At 41.1% G+C, this 26,884-nt stretch overlaps 1 protein-coding gene across 2 annotated transcripts in view; it reads left to right on the top strand.

The window, feature by feature from the left end:
* col2a1b (collagen, type II, alpha 1b) overlaps nucleotides 1-26,884 on the top strand; it is a 47,874-nt gene that overhangs the window by 9,921 nt on the left and 11,069 nt on the right. For both annotated transcript variants that reach the window (XM_084348731.1, XM_084348730.1), the window contains 32 exons: nucleotides 378-455; nucleotides 2,784-2,828; nucleotides 4,537-4,590; nucleotides 6,017-6,070; nucleotides 6,904-6,957; nucleotides 8,017-8,070; nucleotides 8,178-8,231; nucleotides 8,455-8,499; nucleotides 8,619-8,672; nucleotides 8,934-8,978; nucleotides 9,143-9,196; nucleotides 12,926-13,024; nucleotides 13,259-13,303; nucleotides 13,858-13,956; nucleotides 14,081-14,134; nucleotides 14,404-14,511; nucleotides 14,669-14,722; nucleotides 16,203-16,301; nucleotides 17,440-17,493; nucleotides 19,294-19,392; nucleotides 19,677-19,730; nucleotides 20,289-20,342; nucleotides 20,713-20,766; nucleotides 21,143-21,196; nucleotides 21,607-21,651; nucleotides 21,743-21,841; nucleotides 23,790-23,897; nucleotides 24,179-24,232; nucleotides 24,419-24,472; nucleotides 24,681-24,734; nucleotides 24,914-24,967; nucleotides 26,596-26,703. In XM_084348731.1, the coding sequence (XP_084204857.1) occupies nucleotides 378-455; nucleotides 2,784-2,828; nucleotides 4,537-4,590; nucleotides 6,017-6,070; nucleotides 6,904-6,957; nucleotides 8,017-8,070; nucleotides 8,178-8,231; nucleotides 8,455-8,499; nucleotides 8,619-8,672; nucleotides 8,934-8,978; nucleotides 9,143-9,196; nucleotides 12,926-13,024; nucleotides 13,259-13,303; nucleotides 13,858-13,956; nucleotides 14,081-14,134; nucleotides 14,404-14,511; nucleotides 14,669-14,722; nucleotides 16,203-16,301; nucleotides 17,440-17,493; nucleotides 19,294-19,392; nucleotides 19,677-19,730; nucleotides 20,289-20,342; nucleotides 20,713-20,766; nucleotides 21,143-21,196; nucleotides 21,607-21,651; nucleotides 21,743-21,841; nucleotides 23,790-23,897; nucleotides 24,179-24,232; nucleotides 24,419-24,472; nucleotides 24,681-24,734; nucleotides 24,914-24,967; nucleotides 26,596-26,703 (2,094 nt within the window). The remainder of the gene's footprint in view (nucleotides 1-377; nucleotides 456-2,783; nucleotides 2,829-4,536; nucleotides 4,591-6,016; nucleotides 6,071-6,903; nucleotides 6,958-8,016; nucleotides 8,071-8,177; nucleotides 8,232-8,454; nucleotides 8,500-8,618; nucleotides 8,673-8,933; nucleotides 8,979-9,142; nucleotides 9,197-12,925; nucleotides 13,025-13,258; nucleotides 13,304-13,857; nucleotides 13,957-14,080; nucleotides 14,135-14,403; nucleotides 14,512-14,668; nucleotides 14,723-16,202; nucleotides 16,302-17,439; nucleotides 17,494-19,293; nucleotides 19,393-19,676; nucleotides 19,731-20,288; nucleotides 20,343-20,712; nucleotides 20,767-21,142; nucleotides 21,197-21,606; nucleotides 21,652-21,742; nucleotides 21,842-23,789; nucleotides 23,898-24,178; nucleotides 24,233-24,418; nucleotides 24,473-24,680; nucleotides 24,735-24,913; nucleotides 24,968-26,595; nucleotides 26,704-26,884) is intronic.

Below are 26,884 nucleotides of genomic sequence, written 5' to 3'. Positions count from 1 at the left end.
GCACGATGAAATCATCATCAAGTTAGCCGGGCCCAAAAACGGAAGTTAGCCGTCGGCCCAACAACTTGAAAGATCTTGGTAATTTTAGAGCCAGAAAGTCGAGCCATTTTGGCTTCATGTGCCACTTAGGAATGAATGGGGCTCCGTCTCCAACACTGGTTCCCTGTTTTTAATGTAACATCCTTGCAGCTGACTGAGCTAACTAGCTAACGGCAGCTACAGTTAGCAGCAGTTAGCGATTACTTTAGCATCAAGTGAAGCTATGTGTCCATCAGGAAACTCTGTAAAAGCAAACATCTGTCTCGTCACTCTGCATGAGATTTTGGGAATTATCATGTAAAAAGCCTTAATGCTCCCTCTTCTTCTGCCTTTTCCAGAACTTTGCTGCTCAGATGGCTGGTGGATTCGACGAGAAGGCTGGCGGCGCACAGATGGGTGTGATGCAAGGACCAATGGTGAGCGAGCGATGATGAGACCTGCTGCCACTTATTATTTTTAACAGTCAGATGGTTATGAATCTGCTCGGATGCTACACTCTCGAAAGGAATCGAGAGCGAGGAGAAATGATTAGACAGACCGTCTTTCCGTCTGAAGAAGAAGAAGAAGGCCTTTTCGAAGTGTCTTTGAACAAAAACTCTGAATCCCTTCCGGTTCCAGTGCCTCTGCACTTTTACCTCACTGGAGGGGCACAAACAACCAGAGAAGCATCACATGGTTATCAAATATGAAAACTGCAAGATGGACACGGTAGCATCATCATCGTTCTTCACCAGGAGAGGAGATACCCATGTAGGATTTAAATTCATCACGGATGAGAGGAAACAAGGAAGATTACCGACTCAAGACCTGTGATTTGTAGCATCAGCTATGTTTTTTCCACTTTTTTTTGTTTTTCCAATCCATTTCCACTACCTGAACCGATATTTTCTGTATTTTGAGACTAAAATATCTCCAAACTAAGGACATGTTGGGTTAGCTTACCTGCAGACGGCCTCATGTCATGGCAGGTTTACCGTCCAGTGAGAGCTCTGCCTGAACGGAGTACTGGATATTATTATATATTAATAATTCATAAAAACACAAGTATGGAATCGGGATCTGTATCGGCACTCGATAATAACATTGGATCGGATCGGTCCTGGCCAAGTTTCTCTCCCTCCTCTGTTAATGGTTTTGAAGGAAAAAGTCAGGGATAACATTTAGCCTCCCCTGTGTTGGATAAAAAGACTAAGACGTCCTGATGGAAAGTAAACATCTCACACGGAGTACAGAGGGGTAATTTTCTAAACTGAGGAAACAGCCATTGATCTTTATTATATTTCAAGCCCATGAAAATGCACCGCTGCAGTCAGTTAGCTGGCATGGCAGCCCGCCGGAGAAGGAGTGAGGAGTGAAGAGCACACTGGGAGCTATTTTGGTTTAGCAGCTTGGCAACGACTCAGCCCAGCAGAGGTTTGAGACGCCAGGAGGTGGAAGGGGGGGGTAGGGAGGTGGAGTCGATTAGTTAGCAGCAGTCTGTGTGGCTTCGCTCCTACTGACTGTCCTTCCACATGTCTGTCTGGAGCTCGCCACAATACTGGCTCTTTTTGAAGCCGGTTTACTTTGGCGTTTACCAGCCTGCTGGGGGAGAGTACAGACCGGACTGATGTTAAATCACAAGTGAAGCTTATGCACCCCCTCAGAACCCTACACCTACATACCAGCCAGTCAAACAACGCTTTCACTCAAATGTATGCATGTCCCTCAAACACACACTCCGACGTCTTGGCGATATAGAGCCCCATTGATACGTTTCTGACCCGCTGTGGCGAAGGCTTCCCACACCCACTGAAAGGGGACTTTGATTCGCTTCTGAGGACCACTGTGTCGTGCTGTGACTTTTCTTTGGCTGCCATCCTCGATTTTTTTTATAAAGCACAACCATGATGCTAAAATGTGGGCTTATAAACGCAAGTCTACTGAAAGGAATATGTTTTTATCCGAGAGGAAAGCTGTCACAAGTAATCAGAATCAAGTCGTTTTGGAACTTTTTCGACACCAACTTTTAAATCGTTCCTTTTACAGCTGATCTTCTTTGTGCGTGTCTGCGCGAGGTATAAAGTCGCACGGAGGGAAACGGCAACGGGGGATTTGGCTCATCACCTTCACAGAATGTGATTTTCTCCTCTTGAGCAGTGATGCATGAAGTTGAAGTAGAAATTACTTTGGCGTGTGACTCCAACCAGAAGCTCTCGCAGAGAAGATTAACATTCAGCCACAGAGAAGAAAAAAATCTCACCTCCTGTTCTGATGCCTGAAACACTGAAGGATGAAACATTTGACGAAAACCAGACAGTTTGGGGTATAGTGTTGTTTTTCGTTCTGTGTCAAGGTGTAAAAAGTCATGTAGAGTTCAAAAACACTTAAGAGTACAGCAGTACTCCTGGTGACCTTTGAACTTTAGAAACACACAGCGGGTGGGAAAAAGAGCCGAGGGAAGAGGAGGAGGGAGTTGTCAGTGAACAGAGGAGGTTAGAGAGAAAAGTCTAAATGCCGGTGAGGAATTTCAAACGATTTATGGATTTGACAGGTAGAGCTGTTGAGTTTTGTGGAGCTTGAGGGCAAAGCAGGTGATCATTTTTGGGGAGCTTCTGACAGAAGTGGACAAAAATGGCTCTTTTCCCCTTAACACCTCCTAAAGAACAAAAAATAATTGTGATTCATGTTCGTGTTGTTTAAACTGTGTGTATTGGTCAACTATTTGTCGTTAGCCTGATGTTGTGTCTCTTGTCTCTTCCCATCAGGGCCCTATGGGTCCCAGAGGACCACCTGGCCCCACCGGATCACCTGTAAGTACCTCCTCTACACTTCAGACAGCACACAAGCCAGGTGCACCTGTAGACGAGCTCCTGTGCTCGGTCACAGACAGGAAACTCCAGGCTAAATCTCATAATTGTAATGTGCTTGATGTCTTGTGTGCACACTTCCTCCGAGTGTATTCAATAACAATAATGACCTCAAAATGACCAGTGACTTTAGCAACAATGCCGGCAGACAGCAGTGTTTACACACAGCCCTGTTTTCCGGAGGAAGGTGGCACACGGAGAATACTTTCGTCTCACAGCTGCAGGCTGCAGGGCTTTTTCCGATGCCACAACACGGACATACTGCAGCAACACCTGTCAATTTACCGTTCATAGAGCCTATGGGCTTACACCTCCACACACACACACACCCCACACTTTTCTGCTCTTGCCCACAACCAAGCTCCACCTGTAGCCCTTTGAGCCCTCCCAGCCTTCTGAGGAGAGCTATTAAGTTGGAGGTGATGCCAGCTGACTTGCCTCAACTTGATGGCTTTACTCACCCACAGTTAAAGAGACGTGCTTTCTCCTCGGACACCTTTGACTGCTTTTAGACAGGATTCAAACAAAGGAATGTCTGTCTCAACCAGATGACATTTGTAGGGAGGTAGCTGCAGATTGTAACGTAGACAAACAGACACAGGGATACAGTGTGAATAACTCTATAACTGTAGTTTTACTCAACACTGCTGCAGGTGTATATGTACCTGACTTTGCAGGCCTATATTCAAATAACTTCTCATTTTTTAAACTGGAAATTAAAGGTGCATTGTGTAGTTTTGGGGAAGAAATTTTAAGAGAAAAGGGGAAGAAAAGCATCAGTCACGACTGAATAAGCGGAATAAACAAACAATTTCATACTGTTTTACTTCAGGACGGCTCATTTATAATGAAAGAAATATTCCTGAATTTGTATTATTTTCTTATTAATATTGTGAATATAAACTTTTTAAGATTTATTTTCCAAAACTACATAGTGCACCTTTAAGATAGTAAAATTAGCTACAAATTACACAGATTTACTACATAACCGACCAATCCTTGTTTTCAGTTGCTTTGCTTATTTGATTATTCAGTGATGAATTGATTCTTTGGTCGATAAAATATCAGAGATTAACTGTCAGAGAAGATGATGAAAACCAGCAAAAAATCGAATTTAAGAAGCTGCAGCGTATTGTTTTGTAATTTTGCTTAAAAAAATCTTGGTGATTAATTTTCTGTTCACATTAATGACTTTTTAAAGTCGGGGCACCGCATGTAAAAATAGGTTTGGTTTAGTTTAGTTTTTTTATTTGACAGGGGCCATGCACAACACAACCTTTGAGCCAGAGTTAGCTGTAAATTTAATATACTGTATATCTATCCCTAGACAAGAAGATATAAAAAAGGAAAACATACAATACAGTAGAATACAAACAATATATTATAAATTCTCAGACTGGGAATTGAGTTCTGTTTATTTGCTGCTCTAATTGACACTGCTGATTATCCAAAAGCAGCCGAGCAGTCCCCTCTGGCTGCCGCCCTGGTCTCCTCAGCGTTGTCCCTGCAGAATGACACACATTGTTTAAGTGGTGAAGAATGAATTCATACACCAGGCACATATCTGCAAGACCAATAATGAGAGGAAAGAAGTGAAACTCTCTCTCGCTCCCTCTGATCTAACAGCTTCTGTCTTCTTTCTACATCCCAGGGCCCACAAGGTTTCCAAGGCAACCCAGGAGAGGCTGGAGAGCCCGGACAATCTGTAAGTGTCCCACAGAGTTCACACTACGTGGTTTATTATACTGTACATACTTTAAACCTCCTCTCCTTTTTTATCTTCTCTTCTCTCTCTCACCTGGCTACTCCCTCATGTCTGTTGGGCTCTTTAAAAGATATCACAGAAGCTGAGGCAAGACCACATTGTGTTTGTTCCTCTCTTCGTCATGTGGAAACTTCAGCCACTGTAGCTGTGCTACATTCCCAGAAAGTCTTCTAACACTTTCTAACCTTTCATTGCTCACCGCTAACTTCTATATCCTGCTCTATTTGACCAGACAGCTCCTTCAGTTTCAACATTTACAGCCCTCTTCAGTCAATGCTTACACTGTCTCAAAGCCAGTGTGCTGAGCCGGCTGTCGTGCTCACTCCTGTCGTGCTTTGTGGGGAGCAGATTAACAGGTTTCTCATGATAGTGCCTCCTCCTGCCCGGTTAGATGATTCCCTGCCAGATAGAGGACCATACTTTTAGTGCTCTCCCCCTTGCTGCCCCAGCTCTACCGCCCTCTCTAACCTTCCTCACACCTCCTGTAGTTTCCACCCTGACTCACCTCTAAAGGAAGCTTCCAGAAATCAGACTCCCCAGTAGACAAAGCGGGGTCTCCCCTCTGCTGTGTTAATCTGCTCCTGTGGAGTTAAGACGTGCAGCCTCTGGGGTCCTCTCTCTCTTTTAAAGGTGTTCCAGGACATCATTATGTGCGATTAAAATCAAGCTTCCTTCCAGAACATAACCTGACAGTTGCTGAAGGGTCACAATGTTGGCCGAGTGTTTGTGAAGAGCGGAGACAATTTTAGCCTTTGAAATCACGGAGATTGTGTTCTCCATCAGAGCATAAGATTACCAACAAGATGCCTTCAAGGAGCCAATTCAGATAAGAAAGAATATTGATATTCTTAATACACCATCCTTTTTGTTTTGCCTGCTTTGTAACACAGAGAAAGAGAGAGAGAAAAGTCATTTAGATGGAAATACAGTGGCAGGACCAATAGATATATCAACGCACATGAAGTGAGAAAGCTGAGAAAGAAACTGGCAGACAGAGAGAAAAAGAGACGGAAACATTTGAACTCTGTACTGAGGATTCTGGATACAGATACCGAAGCATTTGTTCCATCTTTTTGGCCTAGTCGTGCCTATAAATCCTGCTCATTCTGACGTCTTCTCATTGAAAACCACTGTGATTAAGAATCGTAATACTATCATGTCATGTTGGTTTGTTAAGTTTGTTAGTTCATAACTAATGCACCACTCACTTATACAGTTGGAAGGATAATTAAAGTCACGTGCCGATCTTTTTTATGCCGCAGCTCTCTGTTGGCTGTGACAGAGAGGTGAAGTCTGTAATGTCGCCCTCTGTTGGTCCGGACTGGAAACTGTGTCTCACCTTTGCTTGTTTTCTCTTCACTACTAGGGCCCCATGGGTCCCCGTGGCCCCCCTGGACCCTCAGGAAAACCCGGAGATGATGTAAGTGTTTCCGTCATTACTTGTCAAACTGTAAAGACATTTCCATCAAGCAGGGACTCTGACGAGGCTGAGACACAATGAAACATAGTTACTGACCTCATATTACCTGTTCTGGGTGTAAAATATATAGTGTAGTATAGTATCCTTTAAATTTGCATTATCATGTAAAACTTTTGCAAACTCAACTAAATAATTCTAGTTTACCACTCTATGATTTTGTATTATTTAACTCTGAACGTTAGTCTTTCAAAGCTGTATTCACAGTGAATCTGGTGGTAAGATACGTAGCACAATACAGGGATCATGATTTAATATATTATCGAGCACTATCTGCATAAAATGAAACCAAGACTCTCATGGTGCGTTCATGTATGAATCACTAACTGGAGCTCACATTAATTTCTCTTTTTAATTTAAGAAAGGCTCCTCGGTTCGCCAGCATTATGCATTGTGAGAAATATGAGAAATTGACACTTTTTTATATGTTTTTTATACATTACTATTTAATCCATCCATACATATATTTTATTATATCTACATTGTGTATCATGTATTATTTTTTCAGTGTTATTTTGTATTTGTGATGTTTTTTTTCTTTCTTCCATCCGTCTGTTTATCTTACTGTCTTTGAATGCAATTCGTACTTTGAGCCACATGATGGCAGCAGACATGTCATATCACAGTGTGTCCACTCGGAGTGCTCACTCTCACATCAGCCACATTCAGTTTAAAGTACTTTATTTTACATTTTAAAAGGAGTGCTTACTTGCATAGAAGTCAGGAATTGTGTAATAAACTTTAAGCATAATTCTTCCTCTCTGTCTCTGTCTCAGGGTGAAGCTGGCAAACCTGGCAAATCAGGCGAGCGTGGACCTTCTGGACCTCAGGTGAGATTTCTGCGACTGTTGATTCACTCTGTTTTTGAGTACTGAGCAGCTCACTAAAGGGGAGTCTCTCTTGATATACTGTGGGTTTTTATTTTGCTTGTCTCTCCTGTGGTCTGTGCAAGATGAGTTACTAATGGCAGCTCACAGACTGAAGCAGATCCTTTGGCTATAAATAATCTGATTTGGGAGAACTGCACAATCTTCATCTGAACTTTTATATAATGGACTTCACATACAGTTATAGTGGTGCTGTCACTTCAGAATAACACACTCAACTCAATTTGTCAGTTTAGTCTCACATTTTACTCTACGTTGATTAAACAGCAGCAGCTCTCGCCATGACTGACAGTAACGATGGATTAAAGGAAATTTAATTAAGAAAATTAAAGAAATTAGTCATTTATCATCTCGAGCCAAGAATAAGAGATTTTTTCTTTTTTTTTGGTCCCAAGTGGTCAATATTAGTTGGATCCAAATTTGGACTGAAAGGAAATTATTGCTTTGAAACTTTTTGTAACGCTTCAAGGAAACTCTGTGTTTTATATGTTCAGCTTCTTTCACTCTCCTGCAGGGTTGAGGGAAGTCAGTCACAGTTGAGGGTGCCGAGGGGTCAGTCTATATAATGACGTCATAGTAAATGGTGCCCGACATTCATGTTTTTTGTATTCATTTGATTGGCCAGGAAAACATTAACAAAAAACCTACACCGATTAGAGAACGTTTTGCACGACAGCAGATGGCAAACTTGAACACAAACATATTATAGGTCGAAGTAGCCACATCTACAGCGAAAAACAGCAAGGAGATGAAGAGGGAGAGAAATTCCCCAGACTCCCTTAAAAAATCGCTCAGTTTTGTGAGTTGTTGAGTGAGAAGAAACTTTATAAACTTTGTTAAGTGTTTCTGACAAATTTTTATTTATTTGGGTCTTCTCGTAAATTCGGCATATGTCACAGCCTCATTTTAGGGGCTGCTGCAGCCCCCTCAGTGCCCCTTTTTCCTGCATCCATGCCCTCCTGTATATTAATCTCCTGTATCATCTCTGCTGTTGCATCACAGGGAGCTCGTGGATTCCCAGGAACTCCTGGCCTGCCTGGCATCAAGGGACACAGAGTGAGTGTTTGTTGTCCAATAATGATCTCCGGGAATGTTACGTTATTGATTGAGTTCTTTTGATTGTTTTCCTAACTGTGCACCATCTCTCTACTCGTTCTTTAAAGGGTTATCCAGGTCTTGATGGTACAAAGGGAGAGACTGGAGCTGTTGGGTCTAAGGTAGGATTTTATTCTGTGTGTTTTACATTTAATTGGATACCTCTCCATGTCGATAATTGTTAATCAAGTTTAAAAGATGCAGCACAGCAAAATACAACATCAGTAACAACTGGTATGTGATGAGTTTTCATTGGGCAGTTGTTGCCAAGATGACCAACCATAGACTGTCTTTATTTATGATTGCCTTGCCGTGCTAACAGCTGCATGTTTTCCTCTACTTTAGGGTGAGGCTGGTGCTCCCGGAGAGAATGGCGCCCCCGGACCAATGGTGTGTAACACTGTATATCACAGCAACAACGCATGAAAACGAAAGAAATGCAAACCCACTCTCATTTATAACAGTAAACTGATTGTAAAGGCTATTTCACCTCTTCCTCACCCACACAGGGACCTCGTGGTTTGCCCGGTGAGAGAGGCCGTCCTGGACCCAGTGGCGTTGCTGTAAGTGTCGTCCTTCTATTGAAAACTAGGATTAGATGCTTCACTTTGCTTTATTAGTGTCCAATTCAGCGTTAGGGAGCCCAGAGTATGCTATTACTCAAAGGTAATTCCTCTATGTGTCAGGTGTATTCTATTACACCCCTGTACAAAACTCCTGATATAAATACTTTTTGTGTAAAAGTACTTTTATACGATTATAAATAGGAAAAACTAGGACCTAAGGTTTTGATGCCTTGTGCTGATAATGTGTTGTTCATTCAGGGCGCACGTGGAAATGATGGCTTGCCCGGTCCTGCTGGTCCCCCAGTAAGTATAATTTTGTCTCATTTGAATCATTTTTAATAATTTGGTTTGAGAAAGAAATACTGTAAAGGAAATCCTTCCCGACTCCTCCACACCGTCTGCTGTATGATAGCAGCCTCGTCGCCTGGATGTGTCAGTGTTTAACAGCTGTCTTTTCCTCTCTGCAGGGCCCTGTCGGACCCTCTGGAGCTCCTGGCTTCCCTGGCTCTCCTGGTTCAAAGGTAAGCCTCAATTTACCTAAATAGCTTCCTCTTAATCTTCCGCTTTGTTGTGTCCATTCTGTGATTGACAGTGATTGTCTTGTGTCCCTCCCTTCCTTTCTATACGAAAACTAATCAGCATAACTGAACTGTCCTCCGACTCAGTTTGGACTTGTCGTGTGAAGTTGTGCGTATGACAGGTGCAGAAACGTGGGTTTTCTGTATTCTGCATTGTTAGAATAAAACTTTCTTGAATCAAATAAAAAAGTAAATCTGTAGGAAAATGGCGGCACACAGCTCAGGGAGGATTTTGTGGGGACAAGTTGAAATGCTTTAGTGAAATCGGAGAAGACTGCTCTGCATTGAAAAGTGCTTTAAGCCTCCATCTGTGTGGAAAATTAGGGAGGAGGGGGTTTTTTAAAAGTGTTTTTCTCCCTCTCTCACTCCCTAGTACTGTCTTTTTTCTTTTCGTCTCTCTGTCTCTCTGCTTTGCATCTGATTTATTCCTCCTGCATGGCAGGCAGGCTCAGCACTGTGCTCGAGGGCCCAGTGCTGGTGGTTTGCTTTCTTCTTTGAGCCCCTTGATAGTTTGGGAAATCTTTTAGGAATTACAAGCGGAGTGTCTCTTTACAAAATCCAGGAGTTTCCCTTGAAGTAATGAAGGCAAACTCAGCTCGAGACGTGAAAATGTGCGACTGTGTGTGTGTGTGTGTGTGTGTGTGTGTGTGTGTGTGTTCATTTATGGTATCAACCTACATACATAAGCACTTTATGCTTGTCTGGAGAGTCTGTGAACCTGTGACTGAAAGTCTGTTTTTCTGCGATTTCTATAATATTCTAGGAAGTGTCCCATGGCGAGGAATGTTAATAATCTCATATTACGTTTTTGTGCTGTACCTTCGCTTGCCTGAGAGCTCATGAAATGCAGCCTCGTCTTTTCCTCTGCGAGCAACCTAACACAATAAAAACAACACAGTTACTGAACCTCGACTGAATAAACTGTGCTCCTGAAGATCTAACAGAGACAACTTTTACCCGGCTCCAACTGAGTCTCAGCATTGTGTTATTAAGCATCAGCCAAGCTATCGCTTCTGAAATGCAGAGAATTTTTTCCAAAAAACGAGCAGATGTTTCTCCCTTTGTCCAACGTTTTTATCGCAGTTTCAGAGCCAGTAAAACGTTGGCTTTGATCGCAGGCTGAGGAAAAAGGAAAGGTTCAAAACACTACATCACAATTTTTGTAAACACTTACAAACTGTGTTATGTCATACGATCGAGTCTGCAAAGTCGACAAAGCTGCAGCAATAGCAAAGGAATTCCATTCACCAACATGTTTAAAAAGGCTGCACACCACCAGTGTGGTGAAATCTCTGGCTGGTGTCCATCATTCCTCTGAACGGTGGCCCAAGTCCTATTTTTATACCGAACCAGATGGCCCGCAAGGCATGATCCACCTGGCTTCGGATAACACAGTTTATAACAGCAGTTAAGATTGGTTTGTTCATTTAAACGCTACTATTTTATAAGCATTTGACTCTAATTTCACTGGTTTACCACAAAGATTTGTTTGTGTGCACTGGTTTCTCTTCTGTTTTTTCTCAAATTAAACCAGATGCAATTTGTTGATTTTAGTCAGCCAGTTCACACATTTATGGTATGCATAGTATTGTATATATAGTAGTATGTATTTATATGAATTAATATATGTTGTCCCTGCTCTGCCCTTATTTGTATAACACTTAAAGGTACTATGTGTAACAATGTGAAGCAATTTATATATACGAATTGCTTCGTATTTCCAATGTCTGAACTAAAAAAAGATCTTCTCTGACTTGTTGGTTGCCTATAGCAGCCTTCTGAGCTCACTTTAGTTAGTGTTGCACACTGTTGGCACTGTAAGGGAGCGTAAGAGAGGCAAGGCACAAGGGAATGTGAATAAACGTCACATCTTTTGGATTTTCTTGAACAAAACGTCCCGAGTCCTTTGCATAAAAATCAGTACACAGGCTGTAAAAACAAACCAAAAAAGTTGGGGAAGGTCTTAGTTTATAACTTTTGTTACAATCCGTTCACGCTTTGCTAATACAAAGCGGTTAATACATATAAATTGCTTCACATTCTTGCGTATTGCACCTTAAATGAAACCCAGGCAGGTGAAAATAGAGCAGAATTTAATCACTCAGATGATACAGTCATCAAGTAGCAGGCAGCCTATCATTATGAAGCAGCATTATTTCTTGTGTGTGAAGAAAATGTTGATGCGACTGTTTATTATATTATGCGTGACAGGGAAAATCATTATGTGAATAAACGGGCTGCGTGCGAGATAAGTGGTGTGCTGCTGTTGCTCATGTCCCCAAAACAACAGAAGAAAGGAGAAGACGTGCCAGAAAACCAACATATTTCATTACTGTGTAAACCAACAGCATGACAGCCTCACAGTGCACACACCAAACAGCAACCAGCAAATAATACTTCATGCATATGAGCAGAAATTAGCAGCCAGTAAATAGAGCAATAATAGCTGCACTCATAAGCACACAAACTGGCAAAACAGAGCCAACCGACTTCCAGCCATGACATGTTGTACCCGACATGTTAGCAGAAGACTTGATTCCACTGGCCGTGTCTCTTACCTGGCGTTGTTTTGTTCCATCTGTCAGATTGTGTTTTTTTCGTAACTTTACCTTGATTGTTGCGCTTCTATTGTAGTAGAGTAGTCTACGTAGTTAAATCGTATCCTTATTTGTTTTAAGTGTGTTTATGTGTAGTTTTTAGTCCTAAAAGCCGGAAAGCAGTTAGCATTTTTGCACATCTGGTTCCCTCGTCTCAAAGTCTATACACCTGAAATAAGATCTGTGGTGACCTCAGGCTTAAGACATAACTAACAGGCTTAAACTATTATTAAACATTATTAAATGTTCCCACATTTGAATTATAAAGCGCTAACATTTAAGTCATGCAACCGCAATGTTGTCTGTTTATAGCCTAACATTAGCTTTTTACCTCCAGGGAGTTAATTTAACATTTGGAAATTGCAAAAGTGGTGTTCATCTTGCTGAACAAAATGTGTAAGTATCACATGAGTTTCTTTTCAGCAGTAATCCAAAATCCAATTCAAAAATCTCATAGGCTTTTAATCGCGGGAACCAGGGCGATGCTAACTTTCGGATTAGCCTACAAAAGACAAAAATACACCTAACCCACTCTACAGGGTCCGCCATGTTGCACAGCTGTGTTTATACAGTAACTCAGAAGAGTCAAACCAAACACTGGCTCTAGAAAGGGCCTTTTGTGTTTTTTGCGGTCAATGTAAGGGAGGGCGAGGCGAGGGGTATTAAGTTGGTTGCAGTGTTTGAACGACGCCGCTAGATACCACTAAATCCTCCTCACTTTTATATCCCCTCAGTTTAGGTAATTCATCATGATTGACTAGACTAGTCTGCTTGTTAAATGCTACATGAGCAGGTTTAGCATTAGCATACATGTATATAGCAAAGTTAAACAATATGGAAGTGGGATAAGAAAGCATAACAGTGGACCAGTAGCCATAGAGTAGATGAAACTGTAACTGTTGGCTCATTCATCTATCAGAGTTCAAGTTTGTTTTATCTTGGACTGCACTTGTGTTTTTTGTGATTGACAATATGGCTTTGTCTTTTACTTTATATATATATTTAAACTTCACAAGATCCTTGCTTACATATTATTTAATGTCACCTTTCTTCTTCATTCTGTATCGCTAACCAGGGAGAAGCTGGTCCTACCGGTGCTCGTGGACCCGAGGGTGCTCAGGGACCTCGTGGAGAGTCTGGCACTCCTGGATCCCCCGGACCTTCAGGCGCTTCTGTAAGTGATGCTATGAATGAATATTTAAAAGGAAAAAGCTAGTGTCCTATAGCAAAGTGTTCCTTAGAAGAAAATACACAGTACAAAGTACTTTGAGAGTGATGTATACTTTTTAGTGCATTGAGAGAACTTAGCTGTAGAAAGGCTGTTAATCACTTCCAGAACAATAACTGAATCCAGACAGGTTATGATCACTGCAGTGAACTGACTTGTTTTGTCTCTTCTTCTCTACAGGGAAACCCTGGTACTGACGGTATCCCCGGATCCAAAGGATCAGCTGTAAGTACAAAACTAATATTTGTCTGCCACCTAGTTGCCACTTATGTATTTTTCCAAGTAACTGTCAAACATTAGACGTGCAGGTGATGGTTTTCTTATACGCTCAGTTTCAGAACTGATCTGGAACATATAATTTGTATGTCTACAATTTTCTTTTAAAATACAGAAAGCGACTGCATTGTCAGTGAAACTGCAGTTGGTGTCAGATCACCAAACTACAGACTCTACTGTCTTAACAGAACTGGGTCAGCCAATGAAATATAAAAAAGTGGACAGCCAAATTCAGAGGCGCTGTAGATGTATCTGTCCCATGAGCAGCACAAACTCACTTTGAGCTCCCTATCGCATCTTGAAACTTGAGTTGAGACTCTTTTTAGTTTTCCTCCAACATTGTAGTCGTATTATAGTTATAGTGCAGAATTTATATCAGTTCACCAGCAATTGGCCAGAATTCAGTTAAATTAGCAGTGATGTATTTCAGACTACATCCACTGAGATGGATGGTTCACTGTTCAAGTATGTCAATCTCTCTCCCGCTCCTTCTTCCTCTGTAGGGTGCTCCTGGTATCGCTGGTGCTCCTGGTTTCCCTGGACCTCGTGGGCCTCCCGGGCCTCAGGGAGCAACTGGACCTCTCGGGCCCAAAGGAACATCTGTATGTTTTCACTGTATCTTTCATTAATTAATCATTCATTTCATGTTCTACATGATAAACATATAGATATAACCTGCTGCTTTCTGTCTCTCTCTTTCTTGTCTGTGTGTCCATTACTGTTTAGGGAGACCCAGGTATTCCAGGGTTCAAGGGAGAGGCTGGACCCAAAGGAGAACTTGTGAGTTTGTTTTATTTTCTTTGCTTCTCTCTGTATTTCCTGGTTGTTCCCACACTCAGCTAAAACCCAACAGTTGATATTTGATGTAAAGACAGTATCTAGCCAGATGATAACTGAGGATAGCAGTCACTTCAGAGGGTTTCTCATGTGGTGTAAATAGTATTGGGCTTTTCTCCCTGGAAGTCATCAATGTGTATTTAATTCCTCTATATTTTGAAGTCTTTCATTCTTCCTGTAATAACCTGGTCTGTTACTGATGTGTTCTCCAGGGACCAGCTGGTCTTCAGGGACCTCATGGCCCACAGGGAGAAGAAGGAAAGAGAGGACCCCGAGGTGAGCCTGGTGCTGCTGGACCACTCGGACCACCTGGAGAGAGAGTGAGTAACATTTCAATCATCAATTTTAAGATTTTTTGACACTTTCTTTTCCTCATTTTATTTGGCACCCGGTAACCTGTTTAAGGACCGATATGAAATTCAGGGACTTAGATATCGCTTTCGTAATCATAACTCTGGTTTTGTGTTTTCTCTCCAGGGATCCCCCGGTAACCGTGGTTTCCCTGGACAAGACGGTCTGGCTGGTCCCAAGGTGAGTTTTAACAGTCAACAGTTCAAGTCGTTCCTGACAAAATTGCTTTATTACATCTGTAGAAAGAGAAAGCGAACATGAATGCTTTTAGAGGACGCAGGCAGAGGAGGGAAGAGACAAATAAATGAATGCAACTGATGCGTCGGTAGTCATGGGTGTAAATCTGTGAAACTGACAATTAATGTTTTCCATCTGCTGCCTTATTGCATTTGGAAATTGCTGTAAAGAGTGACGTGTGCCAATATTCTCACTGGTTTTCTGTTTGCTTTTGACTGCTGCAGAGAGAAAATAACATTTCTGAATCACCTAATCACAATGTTGTCACACACTGTAGGACTCATGCCACAAAAATTAAATCACCACAGCGTCTAATTCAATTTTACTCTGTTTGACTCGGTAACCTTTAAATCCAGCCATGGAAAAGATACTCTTAACTGTAAACCTGTCTAACATTGTAAGTCTCTGCACAATTTGACAATTGACATTATGCAGCTGTAGCAGACGGTCAGTACTCCAAGATTTTTAAGGCACTTTTGTTTTTCACTCAAGTATCTCCTCTAGATAGTTACAAACTGACCTAAGGCGATCTTTATATAGTTTTTAATTTGAATGCAGAAACTGTTTTGTCTCATGAAATTGTTTATACTAGTCATGAGATATTTGGCAGGTCTTCATAGCCGACAAAGTTTCACTATTTTCTGCCATGGATCGCACTGTCTGCCGTAGAAGCTTTTCAATGTATCTGTAATTTAGCAGTGAGATAGTTTATCAGCACTCAGGGGAACAACTTGGCCTCAAGAATTTAGGAATGACTTGAAAGCGTGAGTCGTTAGTCACATCTGACCACCGTGTGCTTAAAAGGCGAACAAGAAAACTGAATAAAGACCTTGACATAATTTTGGCAAATGATTTCACTGAGCATTTTATTGACTCATCCCCCCGAGGGCGTATCCAAAAGTATAATTTCACACCTCATTAAGTCCTAATAATTTTTAAATCAAGCTAAATTGCACAAAGTGTTGTGCCTTTTTGAAATAATGTGTTTGATCAGGTGTGAAAGTTCACACTGAACTCAGATCAGCATCTTTACTGACGAGTTAATGAAGGACATAATAAATCATATTTCCAGTGAGGACACTTCCTCTGAAGCTCATGTGCAGGCAGCAGTGAGACATGTAACTCCAGCGTGTGGCCACAAGATGGCAGCATTACTCAGAAACCCGTCACGCACTACTGACCTACATGTCCCGCATCAGCAAAGCCAGTATCTCATTTCACATTATCTCCACCTGGACAATTTCATTTATCCTAAAATGAATCTGTCAGAATTTAATCTTCTCATCTCCAGCAGTTCAATAAAACTCCTTCACACTATTAAAAGGGAAACTTATTTCCTCTGAGCTTTGAGAATTGAAGTGTCGCCTTCTAAGTGATTGACTGACTGACCGACCGCTGTTTTATTCTCTCTCTCCTAACACAGGGAGCCCCTGGTGAGCGTGGACCTGCTGGTGCCAGTGGTCCCAAGGGTGCCAACGGTGACCCTGGCCGCCCTGGAGAGCCCGGTCTGCCTGGTGCCAGAGTAAGCACTAATCTTTAAGAGTATTGATCTGGATGTTGCCGATCTAAGGAGAGTGAGGGATTTCTAGATTGACTCAAATATATTTTTACCAGGTACACTTTTTTAACCCGACTTCCTTTTCTTATTAAGGATAATATGTTTCTGGTAATATTAAACACATCATGATGTAGCTGAAGGTCAGGGACAGTCCTGATTTGTTGCTGGAGGATGAGCACTTACACAAATCAATGGATTGTTTATTCCCCACAATGCAAACAACTGCATTTTTTCCCATTAGATTCTACCTGAAAGAATAAACACCCTCATCTTTTAATTTCCAGTTTGCAACCATGGTATCCTGTTAAAGGTGCAATATGTAAGAATTGGCCGGCTGTTGAATTCCCATTCCAAACAAATAGGGGGCAGCATGTAAACAGAGTAGCCTGTCTTTAGCTAGATAGCTTAGTTAGCAGTGAAGCTAGCAGTCTGGACTGGGAGTTTGGGTCAACTCAGGTTGGTAACCTCCTACATTAGTTAACCCTTAATTGGTTGTATTTTCAACCTTTTTGACAAAGATTTGATTGTTATTGGGTGAAAAGAATCAAATAAATGTCCAGCGATTACTCAAATATTTCACTACTTTTAGTAAGATTAGTTGATAACTACTAAAATGCTGTAGGCGTGAATGCCCTAGCTTCAGCTGATGATGACTAAAGCTACACAGCCAATTCATCAGACTTTGCACAGCCCTCTCTGGAACCACAAAAGAATAAGAATAACCTTTAGTCTTTAGACAGAGCTCCTCCAGAGCCACAGAAAACATCAGCTCATCCTTTGTTCTATCTGAAAAAGTCACAGTTGACTTAATTTCCTCAAAGCAGCACAAGTGGCTGTTAATATTTGTTTACAGTCACTTTGGAGGAAGTCATAAAAAAGCCCCTGTAGAGATTCTATTAACATCTACATCCTGACGTGTTCGTGCTCTCATTCATGATTTAGTTCTTATTCATTTCCATCAGGAGGTGTTGACCTGTTGTTTGATACACACAGAGCCAATCAGAGGTGTAAATTCCCACCATGCCATATGTTCCCACCTTTCTCAAGCACACATGTCTGCATATAGATGTCCGATGACTCATCTGTCTCTGTTCTCTGACAGGGCCTGACTGGACGCCCTGGTGACGCTGGTCCTCAAGGCAAAGTCGGACCCTCAGTAAGTGCACTTTATCTTGCGCCTTTGTGAATCGATAAAAACAAACACGCAGCATGTCTCCTCACCCAGCATGAGCGGCTGGGGTTTTTTTTTCTTTTTTAATATCACACGTGGACTAAGCCGGGAGAGGCTTGTAATTTTAGTAAATGCGCTCTCATCACGTAATGACTGATAAATGGTTTCATCAAATTGAATTGCGGGAGATTTATCCACCCATTATCCTGCAGGCTCAGCCCCAGTGGTGTTTGTGTTTCTAACAGGCTTGAATGTCTCAGCTTTTAGAGTGACACAGTCAAAAGCACTGGCGTTTTCTCATCTGAGTTGTCTGTCCAGGCTCCTATTGTTCGTAATAGCTGTTAACCCAGGGTTTTCAGTCAAAACCCAGAGTATAAAGTCAGAGTATAATCTCCCTCCAACCCGCCCGCCATCCAGGTGACCACCATCAATGTTGTTCATTAATATAACAAAAGTGGAAATGCAGAGATGTATGTGTCCAAATATAATAGCAGATTAATGAAAATAAAGATCTTTTAACAGAAATACAGACCAAATAAATAATAACAGTTACAGAGTACATGACAGTCATAATATATAGTCATGTAGTCACAGTCACAAATCACTGCCAGAGTTACATGTTTCCTTTTATCTGCATCTGTCAGCTGTCATGGGAGAGGTAACTTTGGGACATCCATAGAAAATGATGATCAGGTTTTGTTATATTTGAGTTATATTTATATAGTTATATTTGTTGTAGATATTGTGTTAAAATATTACTTTGGTAAAAGTGAAAGTCCCTCATATGAATAGCACTTGAGTAAAAGTCTTCAAGTGTCTGATATTAAATGTGCTTTAGTACTGACAGTAATTTCCTGCCAATGAAAGTATCAAAAGTACAAATAAAGTAAACTATATATAAAACTACATGTACTGTGTATATACTGTATAGTGTATACGATGGGTCAACCGGTAATTGGCCTGTCTGATTATTGGATCCCATACTCAGCTTTTTTTAATTATTGGAATCAGGGTTTTTTTTGTTTCTGAGGCAGCAAGTAACTAAAGTGAATCTATTAATGTAATCGAGTAAAAAAGAACAGTATTTTTCTCTCGAAATGCAACAAAGTTGAAGTATAAAGTAGCAGAAAATGGAAATATTCAAGTAAAGTAAAACGTATCTCAAAATTGTATGGTACTCACTAAATGTACTTAGCTACATTCCATCACTGACTTTGCTTCCTTCCCTCTAATCCATTTTTTAACTGAATGAAAAGTCTTTTAAATACATTTACACACATGATTACACTTTTTATTTCATATTTCATGTTCTCATATCAGCTATCTGAACGTACATTTACATATTTGCTTTTCAGGGACTATGTCTCATTAAATTAAAACATTCACTCACTGACAGTTTAAGCAGGATTTCATGTTTCGAATGACTGGCGGCCGGTCAGACTGATAATGATTGATGGACTATTTCATCTGTATTTCTTTCCTGCCTGGCTTTCCCAGTTTAGCCCTGAGGGGTTTATCTGGTCAGGAGCAATGAAAATTTCAACAAATTGAGAAACTGTTGCATACCCTTGGGCCATGCTGGACATTTCTCTGCTAGAAACAAATCTAAACCTCCAGACCCAATTCTGACCAGATCCTCGAAGCAATTACTCCTCTCCTTTTCTGATTTCAGTAAATCCAACCGTGGATTAGCATTTTTCATTGTTGGAACAGTTTACCCCCCCCCCCACTATCAGACACATCTGGTCTTGTAGATTATATAATTGTATTGTTATTTTTTTCTAGGGAGCTCCTGGTGAGGATGGTCGCCCAGGACCCCCCGGCCCACAGGGAGCCCGTGGACAGCCTGGTGTCATGGGCTTCCCCGGACCAAAGGGAGCAACTGTGAGTACTAATATAAGTAGCATGTGACTGCATAACCAAGCTAAAATTGTTATCTGTGTAGGCACAGTTTTCCGCCTTTGTTGTTTTCATTGTCCGTACTAAAATATAAGTCTGTGAGTCAGAAATAGAAACTACAGACCTTCAACAACCACTGCTGAACAATTTAATGCCATTTGATATGCACCATCTAATGCACCCTCGCTCCTCCTGAAATAGATGCAGGACTGAACCAATCAGCCACGGTCCTGTGACTAACCGCTGCATTTTGTCTCTGTTGTGATTAGGGTGAGCCCGGCAAGTCTGGCGAGAAAGGACTGGGTGGAGCTCCTGGACTGAGAGTGAGTCATTGCACCTTTCACTGCCTTTTATTATCTACTGTAGACACCAACATGAATCTTTCATCTACTTTAGTTTAAAAATACAAAAGTCCTGCAGTTGATTTCAGCTTGTTTCCATTTTGTACCATTATAAAGTCAACCATTCGCTGATTGACTGTACGAAAGATCTCAGTGATAAACTGATTTCAAAATATAAATAGTCATTTACAGATTTAACAATAGAGAGAAAACACTACTGAAAGATCAGAAAAATACAGTTAGCTGCAGAAGTCGCATCGACATGTTTTCATGTTAATTATAATATCCAAATGATTAACCAGATTAAATTTAATCTTTTCTTCGGTTGTTTTTTATTCTCTGGTTGCTGTGACTCACGACTGATCTCCTGTTATGTCTGTGGTTGAGCTTCCAGCTTGTTCAAGAGCTCAATTATAGCTATCAGATGTCTGTCTACTTAATAGCATCACCTTTGGCTTAACTGTTGATATCTATCTGTTTGTCCTGCCTCCCCCTCCCCCCTCCTTCCTCCTTCCTCGATCTCTTCCTCCCTCTCCTCAGGGTCTGCCTGGCAAAGATGGAGAAACCGGACCTGCTGGACCCCCTGGCCCTGCTGTACGTATCCCCGCCTCCCCCCCGTCCCACCTTTGTATACCTTCAACACTGATATTATCTCAGTCTGCACTTCGGTATCTCCATTTCCCAGACTGTCTCGATGATAGCTCTGTCTAAGTCCTTGACACACATGTCTGGACGTTGTGAGATGTCATCACTGACTCACAGTTGTTTTGAAGTTTGTGTTTAAACACACACACAAAAAAGCTGTTTAACCTGAAATTATCCCGACGTTGTTTACTGGTATCAGAGACACATACATGGACACAAATATAGATACTTCTTCCCACAATCTCACACATCAAAATGTGAAGTTCCTTACGTTCAGTTTATGACAGAAGTTGATTGTGATTATGTTTTTTCTGTTTAGGGCCCTGCTGGAGAGAGAGGAGAGCAAGGACAGCCTGGTCCCTCAGGTTTCCAGGTGAGTCTGTCCTTTACCTTAAATCACCTGTTTATGAATGACCACAGCTGTTTGTCTGACTAGAACTGTAAGTGTGGTTGTAATTATGTTGCTGTTTTGACTTTTTGAAGTAATTTAATTAGTCAGTTTATCTCTCTCACTTAGCTGACTGAAGGTCAGTACAGACTGACCTGATTCTTGTATTGTGACTGTTACATATTTATTTTCAACATTTTTATTTTATTCTTCATTACATTCACATGAAATGGAAATTTGTCTTTGGAAACATGTCATATGGGACAGCCTACAACATGCACATCAATACATACACAATACACAATAACTGAACATTAAGGTAAGATTCAATCTTAAAGTGACTTTCTTTCCTGTGCCTCAGGGTCTACCTGGACCTCCTGGCCCCCCTGGTGAGGGAGGCAAGCCTGGAGACCAGGTGAGTGCACTTTTTAGGTGAAATGTGTCTTTAAAAGTACCATAAACTCATTGTTCTATCACAGCTGTTACTAAAAGAAGCTGGTCCTAAGTAATTTGATGGACGCTGTTATCCGAATGATTTCACAATGTAAAAGCATTGTGCTTTAACTAGCTGTTATTTATTTACAGTCATCTTACTGTTCAGATCATTTCCGTAAAACTGTGACTGTAAAAGTGAGATGTTGTTTACCAGGTCCATTTTCTCGTAAGTGTCAGTCTATGTTTTTATAACAAAGCCTGAAAATCTCTCCCTCTCACTAATAATTTAGCGTTAACTTGGCCGCTGCTGTTGCCCAGTCTATACTATAACTAAACATATCAGCAGTACAGCTTCCTCATTTATTCAAACTCCTCATTTTCTCCTCCCAGGGTGTTCCTGGAGAGGCCGGAGCTGGTGGTGCTACTGGACCCAGAGTAAGTTGAGAGTCTTTATTAAACCTCACAACTCATTATGCTGACTGATTATTAGACCTGCTGCTGATTGTCTGGCCGTGTCACCGTACAGGGAGAGCGTGGTTTCCCCGGAGAGAGAGGAGCTGCCGGCCCTCAGGGTCTGCAGGGACCACGAGGTCTGCCTGGAACTCCCGGAACTGACGGACCCAAGGTGAGTCCAGCGTTTGGTCTAAAACAAAGAAAAGACAGATTTTGAAATCTGAATCGCCTCACACCACTGGCAAATGTGCTGCTGCGGGACTGCAGCCAGTTTTCTGATTCAGTCTTATCACATACAGCGGCAACACATTAATGCAAGCGTATGATTAAATAATAATCACCTCAGGTGTCTGTGAGTTGAGCTGTGTAGACAGCATCCAGTGTTTACTGGAGATGGTAAGCCACCAAGATCCATTCAGTTAGTAGATAGCATCCTGTATGGTATTTGATGTATGAAATAGCTTTTTCTGAAGGTAAATGTTGTGATGTTGTAGGTGCACTGGTGGCCTAAGTGGTTTCCCAACCTAGGGTCCGAGACACCCAGAAGGGATCAGAGGTTTAATCTGGGGGGTCACAAGATGACTGCCAGAAGTGGAAAGCAAAAAAATGTTTTTCTGTTATGTAAAATTTGACTATTTTCAGGACTTAAGAACTTTGTTCAATTAAGACAACCTAAGAAGAAACTGAGAAACCACTGGTCGAGGTGTTTGGACCATGAACTTAAACGTCTCTGGTTCAATTCTGTCTCTAAAAAAGGCAACCTAAACATTTTCTTTCCCCTGTTTTTATTGGTGCTAAGAAAATGATAAACATACAAATGAACATACAGTATATACCTAGTATCATGTATATCAACTTGCACTATCATATATAGTACAAGCATACATACTGTGCACACACATCTGGATATGGTATTATTATAGGATTTTGTTGAATAGTATTCATTTTTCATGATATTATACTGCATATTATATGGGATACAGTCTTGATCCCCCCAAAAAACACTTTGGGAAACCCTGTATATTTATAATTTGAATTGAAGACTGCATTATTACCACAATTTGACTCTTCACCTGCATCAAATACTATATTTTTAAAGATAAATACTATATTTTTACACAACTGGCAGCTCCGCATGGTTCCTATCCAGCTACAGTAGACAGTCACTTGCTTATCAGCTATCACCAAACTCCAGCCAACTGCACTGTGAGTGGAAGGAGAACTCAAAGCGGCTTCAATCCTCACTTTTGGTTTGTTATCTGGTCAGATTTTAATCCCAGTCAACAGGTTTCTTTTCCCTTAAGGTCAGACAGGAGCGGATAGAGAGGATGAGGATTAGAGAGCTGACATGAGTGTGATGGAGGAGGGATGAGCAGACAGTTTGTGGAGGGTGAAGCTCGATTCTGAGCAAGATGCAGGACGATTTGTTACAAGGAATAAATTCCACATGTGCCCCCTTCAGTAAAAAACCCAGTTTGAATGAATTCACAGCGAACGTCATGGCTGTGTGAGCCCCGTGGTTACAACTTAATGACTGCAGATGCAGCAGCAGGAGCAGCAGGTGGTGTTTTTGTGCATCTCATCTCCCAGTCTGAGGCTGATAAGCCCGACACACTTTGACCACGAGTGGGCCTGCTGGAGCCACTTAAAAAAATCAAAGTCGGACTTTCCCCCCTTTATCTTGTCTTTTGGATTTGGAATAAGAATTGTGTCATGATAAAACTCCCATTTCTACTTAAAATGCAGGATTAAAGGTGGAGACGTAAAATCAAAAGGAACATGTCGAGCACTGGTCGATCAGCCCTTGTTCATTTGCAGTGTAACAGTCCTAACCTCAGACAGAGCATGCAGAGACAAATATGAGATTTGGCCTCTTTTGTTGAATTAGTAGACGCCTTCTCACTCTGACAGCACTAATTTTGTGTTTCTGACACGTGTATAAATAAACACAAAGCGATCTGAGATAAGACAACAGAAATATTCACAAATGTCTCGGCTGCTTCTCCAATCTTTAGTTACTGCTTTCACAGTTATTCAGTATACAATAACCCTGAAGTGCCTTTTCTGTTTGTTACTGTCTCTGTATAACATCCTCTTCATTTATTTCTGCTCCATAACAGGGAGCCATCGGACCTGCTGGCACCGCCGGAGCTCAGGGACCCCCTGGCCTGCAGGGTATGCCTGGAGAGAGAGGAGCCGCTGGCATTCCTGGACCCAAAGGAGACAGAGTAAGCCACGATACGGACAAAGTCTTGAATATTTATACAGTTGATGCAACTATTAATTAATACGTGTCAAACTAGTGGTACAAAAAAGGACCCAAATGTGACACCGAGGCAGGAAATCGTTAAACTGACACCTAAAAACATGACGGGAAGACAATCATAGTTATTGTTAAGAACATGTTACTTACGTGGATGCTAACAAGCAACTAGTTAACGTCTTATTGAATTGTCTCTACTTGATGTGAAGTGACTGACTTGTATTTTTTTTTTTTTTATCCTCATAGGGTGATATTGGAGAGAAAGGACCCGAGGGTGCTTCTGGCAAAGACGGTGCTCGAGTGAGTGATTTTCAGCCATTTTGTTTTTCTCAAGCAAGAGTTGTCAGTGTTGAAAATGGCAGAAGTTATCAGAAATGTTCAATCCTTTTAATCTAAAGAGAGATGATGTCCTTTGGTTTTTACAAAATAGAAGCTGATCTCAAACTTTTGCACGTCTTTACACTCTTTTGCTGTTTCCTGTCGCAGGGTCTCACTGGTCCCATTGGTCCTCCTGGTCCTGGTGGTCCCAACGGCGAAAAGGTGAGTGTTTTATCATTTAATTGTAATGGTTTTTGGCAAGTTATCTTTAATGTGCTTAAAAGGTTGTTAATTAAGAAAGGTGTTGAGTTGAATTGAAATGTCGTGCCTGTCTGAGCTTATCTGATTTCTGTATTTATTTTGTTTTATTATTGGGATGTATCCAGCTGTGTTCATCTGTGTTGCTGATGTTACTCTATTTCCTTTACAGGGTGAATCTGGTCCTGCTGGTCCTTCTGGAGCTCCTGGTACCCGCGGTGCTCCTGTAAGTGTCACAGAAATATGAATTTAGTGCATTACTGTAACTTGTAATCGCCTTCTATCAGTCAGTTTGACGGAGCATTCTTTTGAGATGGAAAATAATAAACTATAGTTTTTGCTTTCGAGCACTGCCACCTGAACTAACCTCTGAGTTTTTCCTGCCTCTCTTCCTTCCTCTTTCAGGGTGACAGGGGTGAGACTGGACCTCCTGGGCCTGCTGGATTTGCTGGACCCCCTGTAAGTAAACATAACAACACTGACCAGCTCTTAGCTCTGCAGGAGTCTGAAGAGCATGACTCCAGGGCCATTGACTAAATGTCTGGACATGTACTCTGTGGCCCCGGAGTCATGTCTCATGTCTAGACTTGGTGGCAAGGTTAAGAGAGGTGAAATTTGATTTTTTTTTTCAAAGGAGTGTTGGTGTGATATTTATGTCTACATGTGTCTCTATCCAAAAAGCACCTCCAGTAAACTAATTTAAGTCCAGAAGGCGCTCCTACCCTTGGCTGAATAACACTCATATATGTAGTTAAAATCCACTTGGAATATAAAATAGACTTACATGAACTGAACCTTAAAATACAAAAAGTCACACACTTTTACAAACTAGTAAGTTAGTCAGTGAAATATTAAGCACAGCCGTTAGTAACTCCTCCGTTATTGAAAATAAAAAAGATCTGATACACAATTATTGGATCAAAGCACATTAGATACACAAGAGATAACGTCAACACGTTGATAATAATCAAATCAAGTTTCAGTCAAAATGTAGCTATTTTATTCTCTACATTATAAAAGGGCACCAAAACCAATTGGTGTTTTGTTCCCTGAAAAAATGAGTCTGAAGCTTTGAAAATCTTTCAAATCTCTCTATCACCACTATCTGGAAACACTTTGATATCTAATTGTCTGTACCTCTGTTTTACACCGCTGTGAATCATTTTTTATCTCAATGCGTGTCTTGTCTCCTCTGTATTATTCTGTGGAAAGAAAATGAGTGCGCACAGTCGGCAGTCTTTGCATCAATCATCCTTTTAGTTCCTCCCAAAGACTCCGGGCAGACATCAAATAAATGTTTTTAATAAGCTGCTTCCTTCCAAAAGGATCTTCGTCAATATTTCTGTGAGACAACACGCAATTTATCAAACTTTCTTTCCTCCAGGTTGTGCTGTGATTAATTATTGAATTTATGTCAGGATGAATAACACTACAAGGTGTCTGAATCATTTTTGGTTCACAGCTCAGAGACTGTAACATCGCAGCCTGACACCACACAGACTGAAAATAGACACGGGTGCTACATAAAACATCAGCAGCTCTTACTAAATATTGTTAAATCTCAGTTTGCTCTTCTACACTTTAATTGCTGTTGAAGCAGTGATGTTTTGTGTGAAAGAAATGGAAGAAGAAGAAAAAATAAGGCTTTTTCTTTATAGTTTATAATATGGTTTAGTTGAGTATAGTATATATAAGATATATTTTAATATTGAATGGTCTTTTTGGTGCATTAAAGCAAGTTTATAACGTTTGCAAAACATCAGCCACTGTGACCACAACTCACATTATATTGGTGTATATATATTTTATGTGCTTTCTCCATCTTAAAGGGTTACACCAGTGCAAATATTAAAAAAGAGCAAAAGATATCCCGACTTTTAGTCCTTAGTATAGGTCAGGCTCCAAAAATGCTGGATCCTACATTTCCCATAATGCAACTCACAAGCATCTTTGCATTACATGTGACTGGTAAATGCACTAACCTCTAGTTTGCAACGCAGGCTTCCATTAAAAATTCATTGTCAGACAATATAATTGTTTTTATATCATGAGTAGTACTAAACAACTGTTTCTGTCTCTTCTCCCAGGGTGCCGATGGTCAACCTGGAATCAAGGGAGAGCAGGGAGAAGCCGGACAGAAGGGTGACGCTGGTGCACCTGGACCCCAAGGACCCTCTGGTGCCCCTGGACCTGCAGTGGGTGTCTTTCTAGACTTTTTAACAAGAACCCAACAGTATTTTTTCTGGCTTTTCCCAAGTCCATAAATAATGAGGAGCTCGAGCTAAACCTTGGATGTTTACAGCTTAGTGAGGTTTTTGTACGACAACAGGAAAAACACTGAGTGACAGTATTTTTGATGAGCAGAGAAAATTGTTA

The sequence above is a fragment of the Pagrus pagrus genome (genome assembly GCF_965226575.1).
Source record: "Pagrus pagrus genome assembly, chromosome: 3".
Lineage (NCBI taxonomy): Eukaryota > Metazoa > Chordata > Actinopteri > Spariformes > Sparidae > Pagrus > Pagrus pagrus.
Note: the sequence above shows the minus strand (reverse complement) of the source record. Positions and strands in the feature narration are given on the sequence as shown.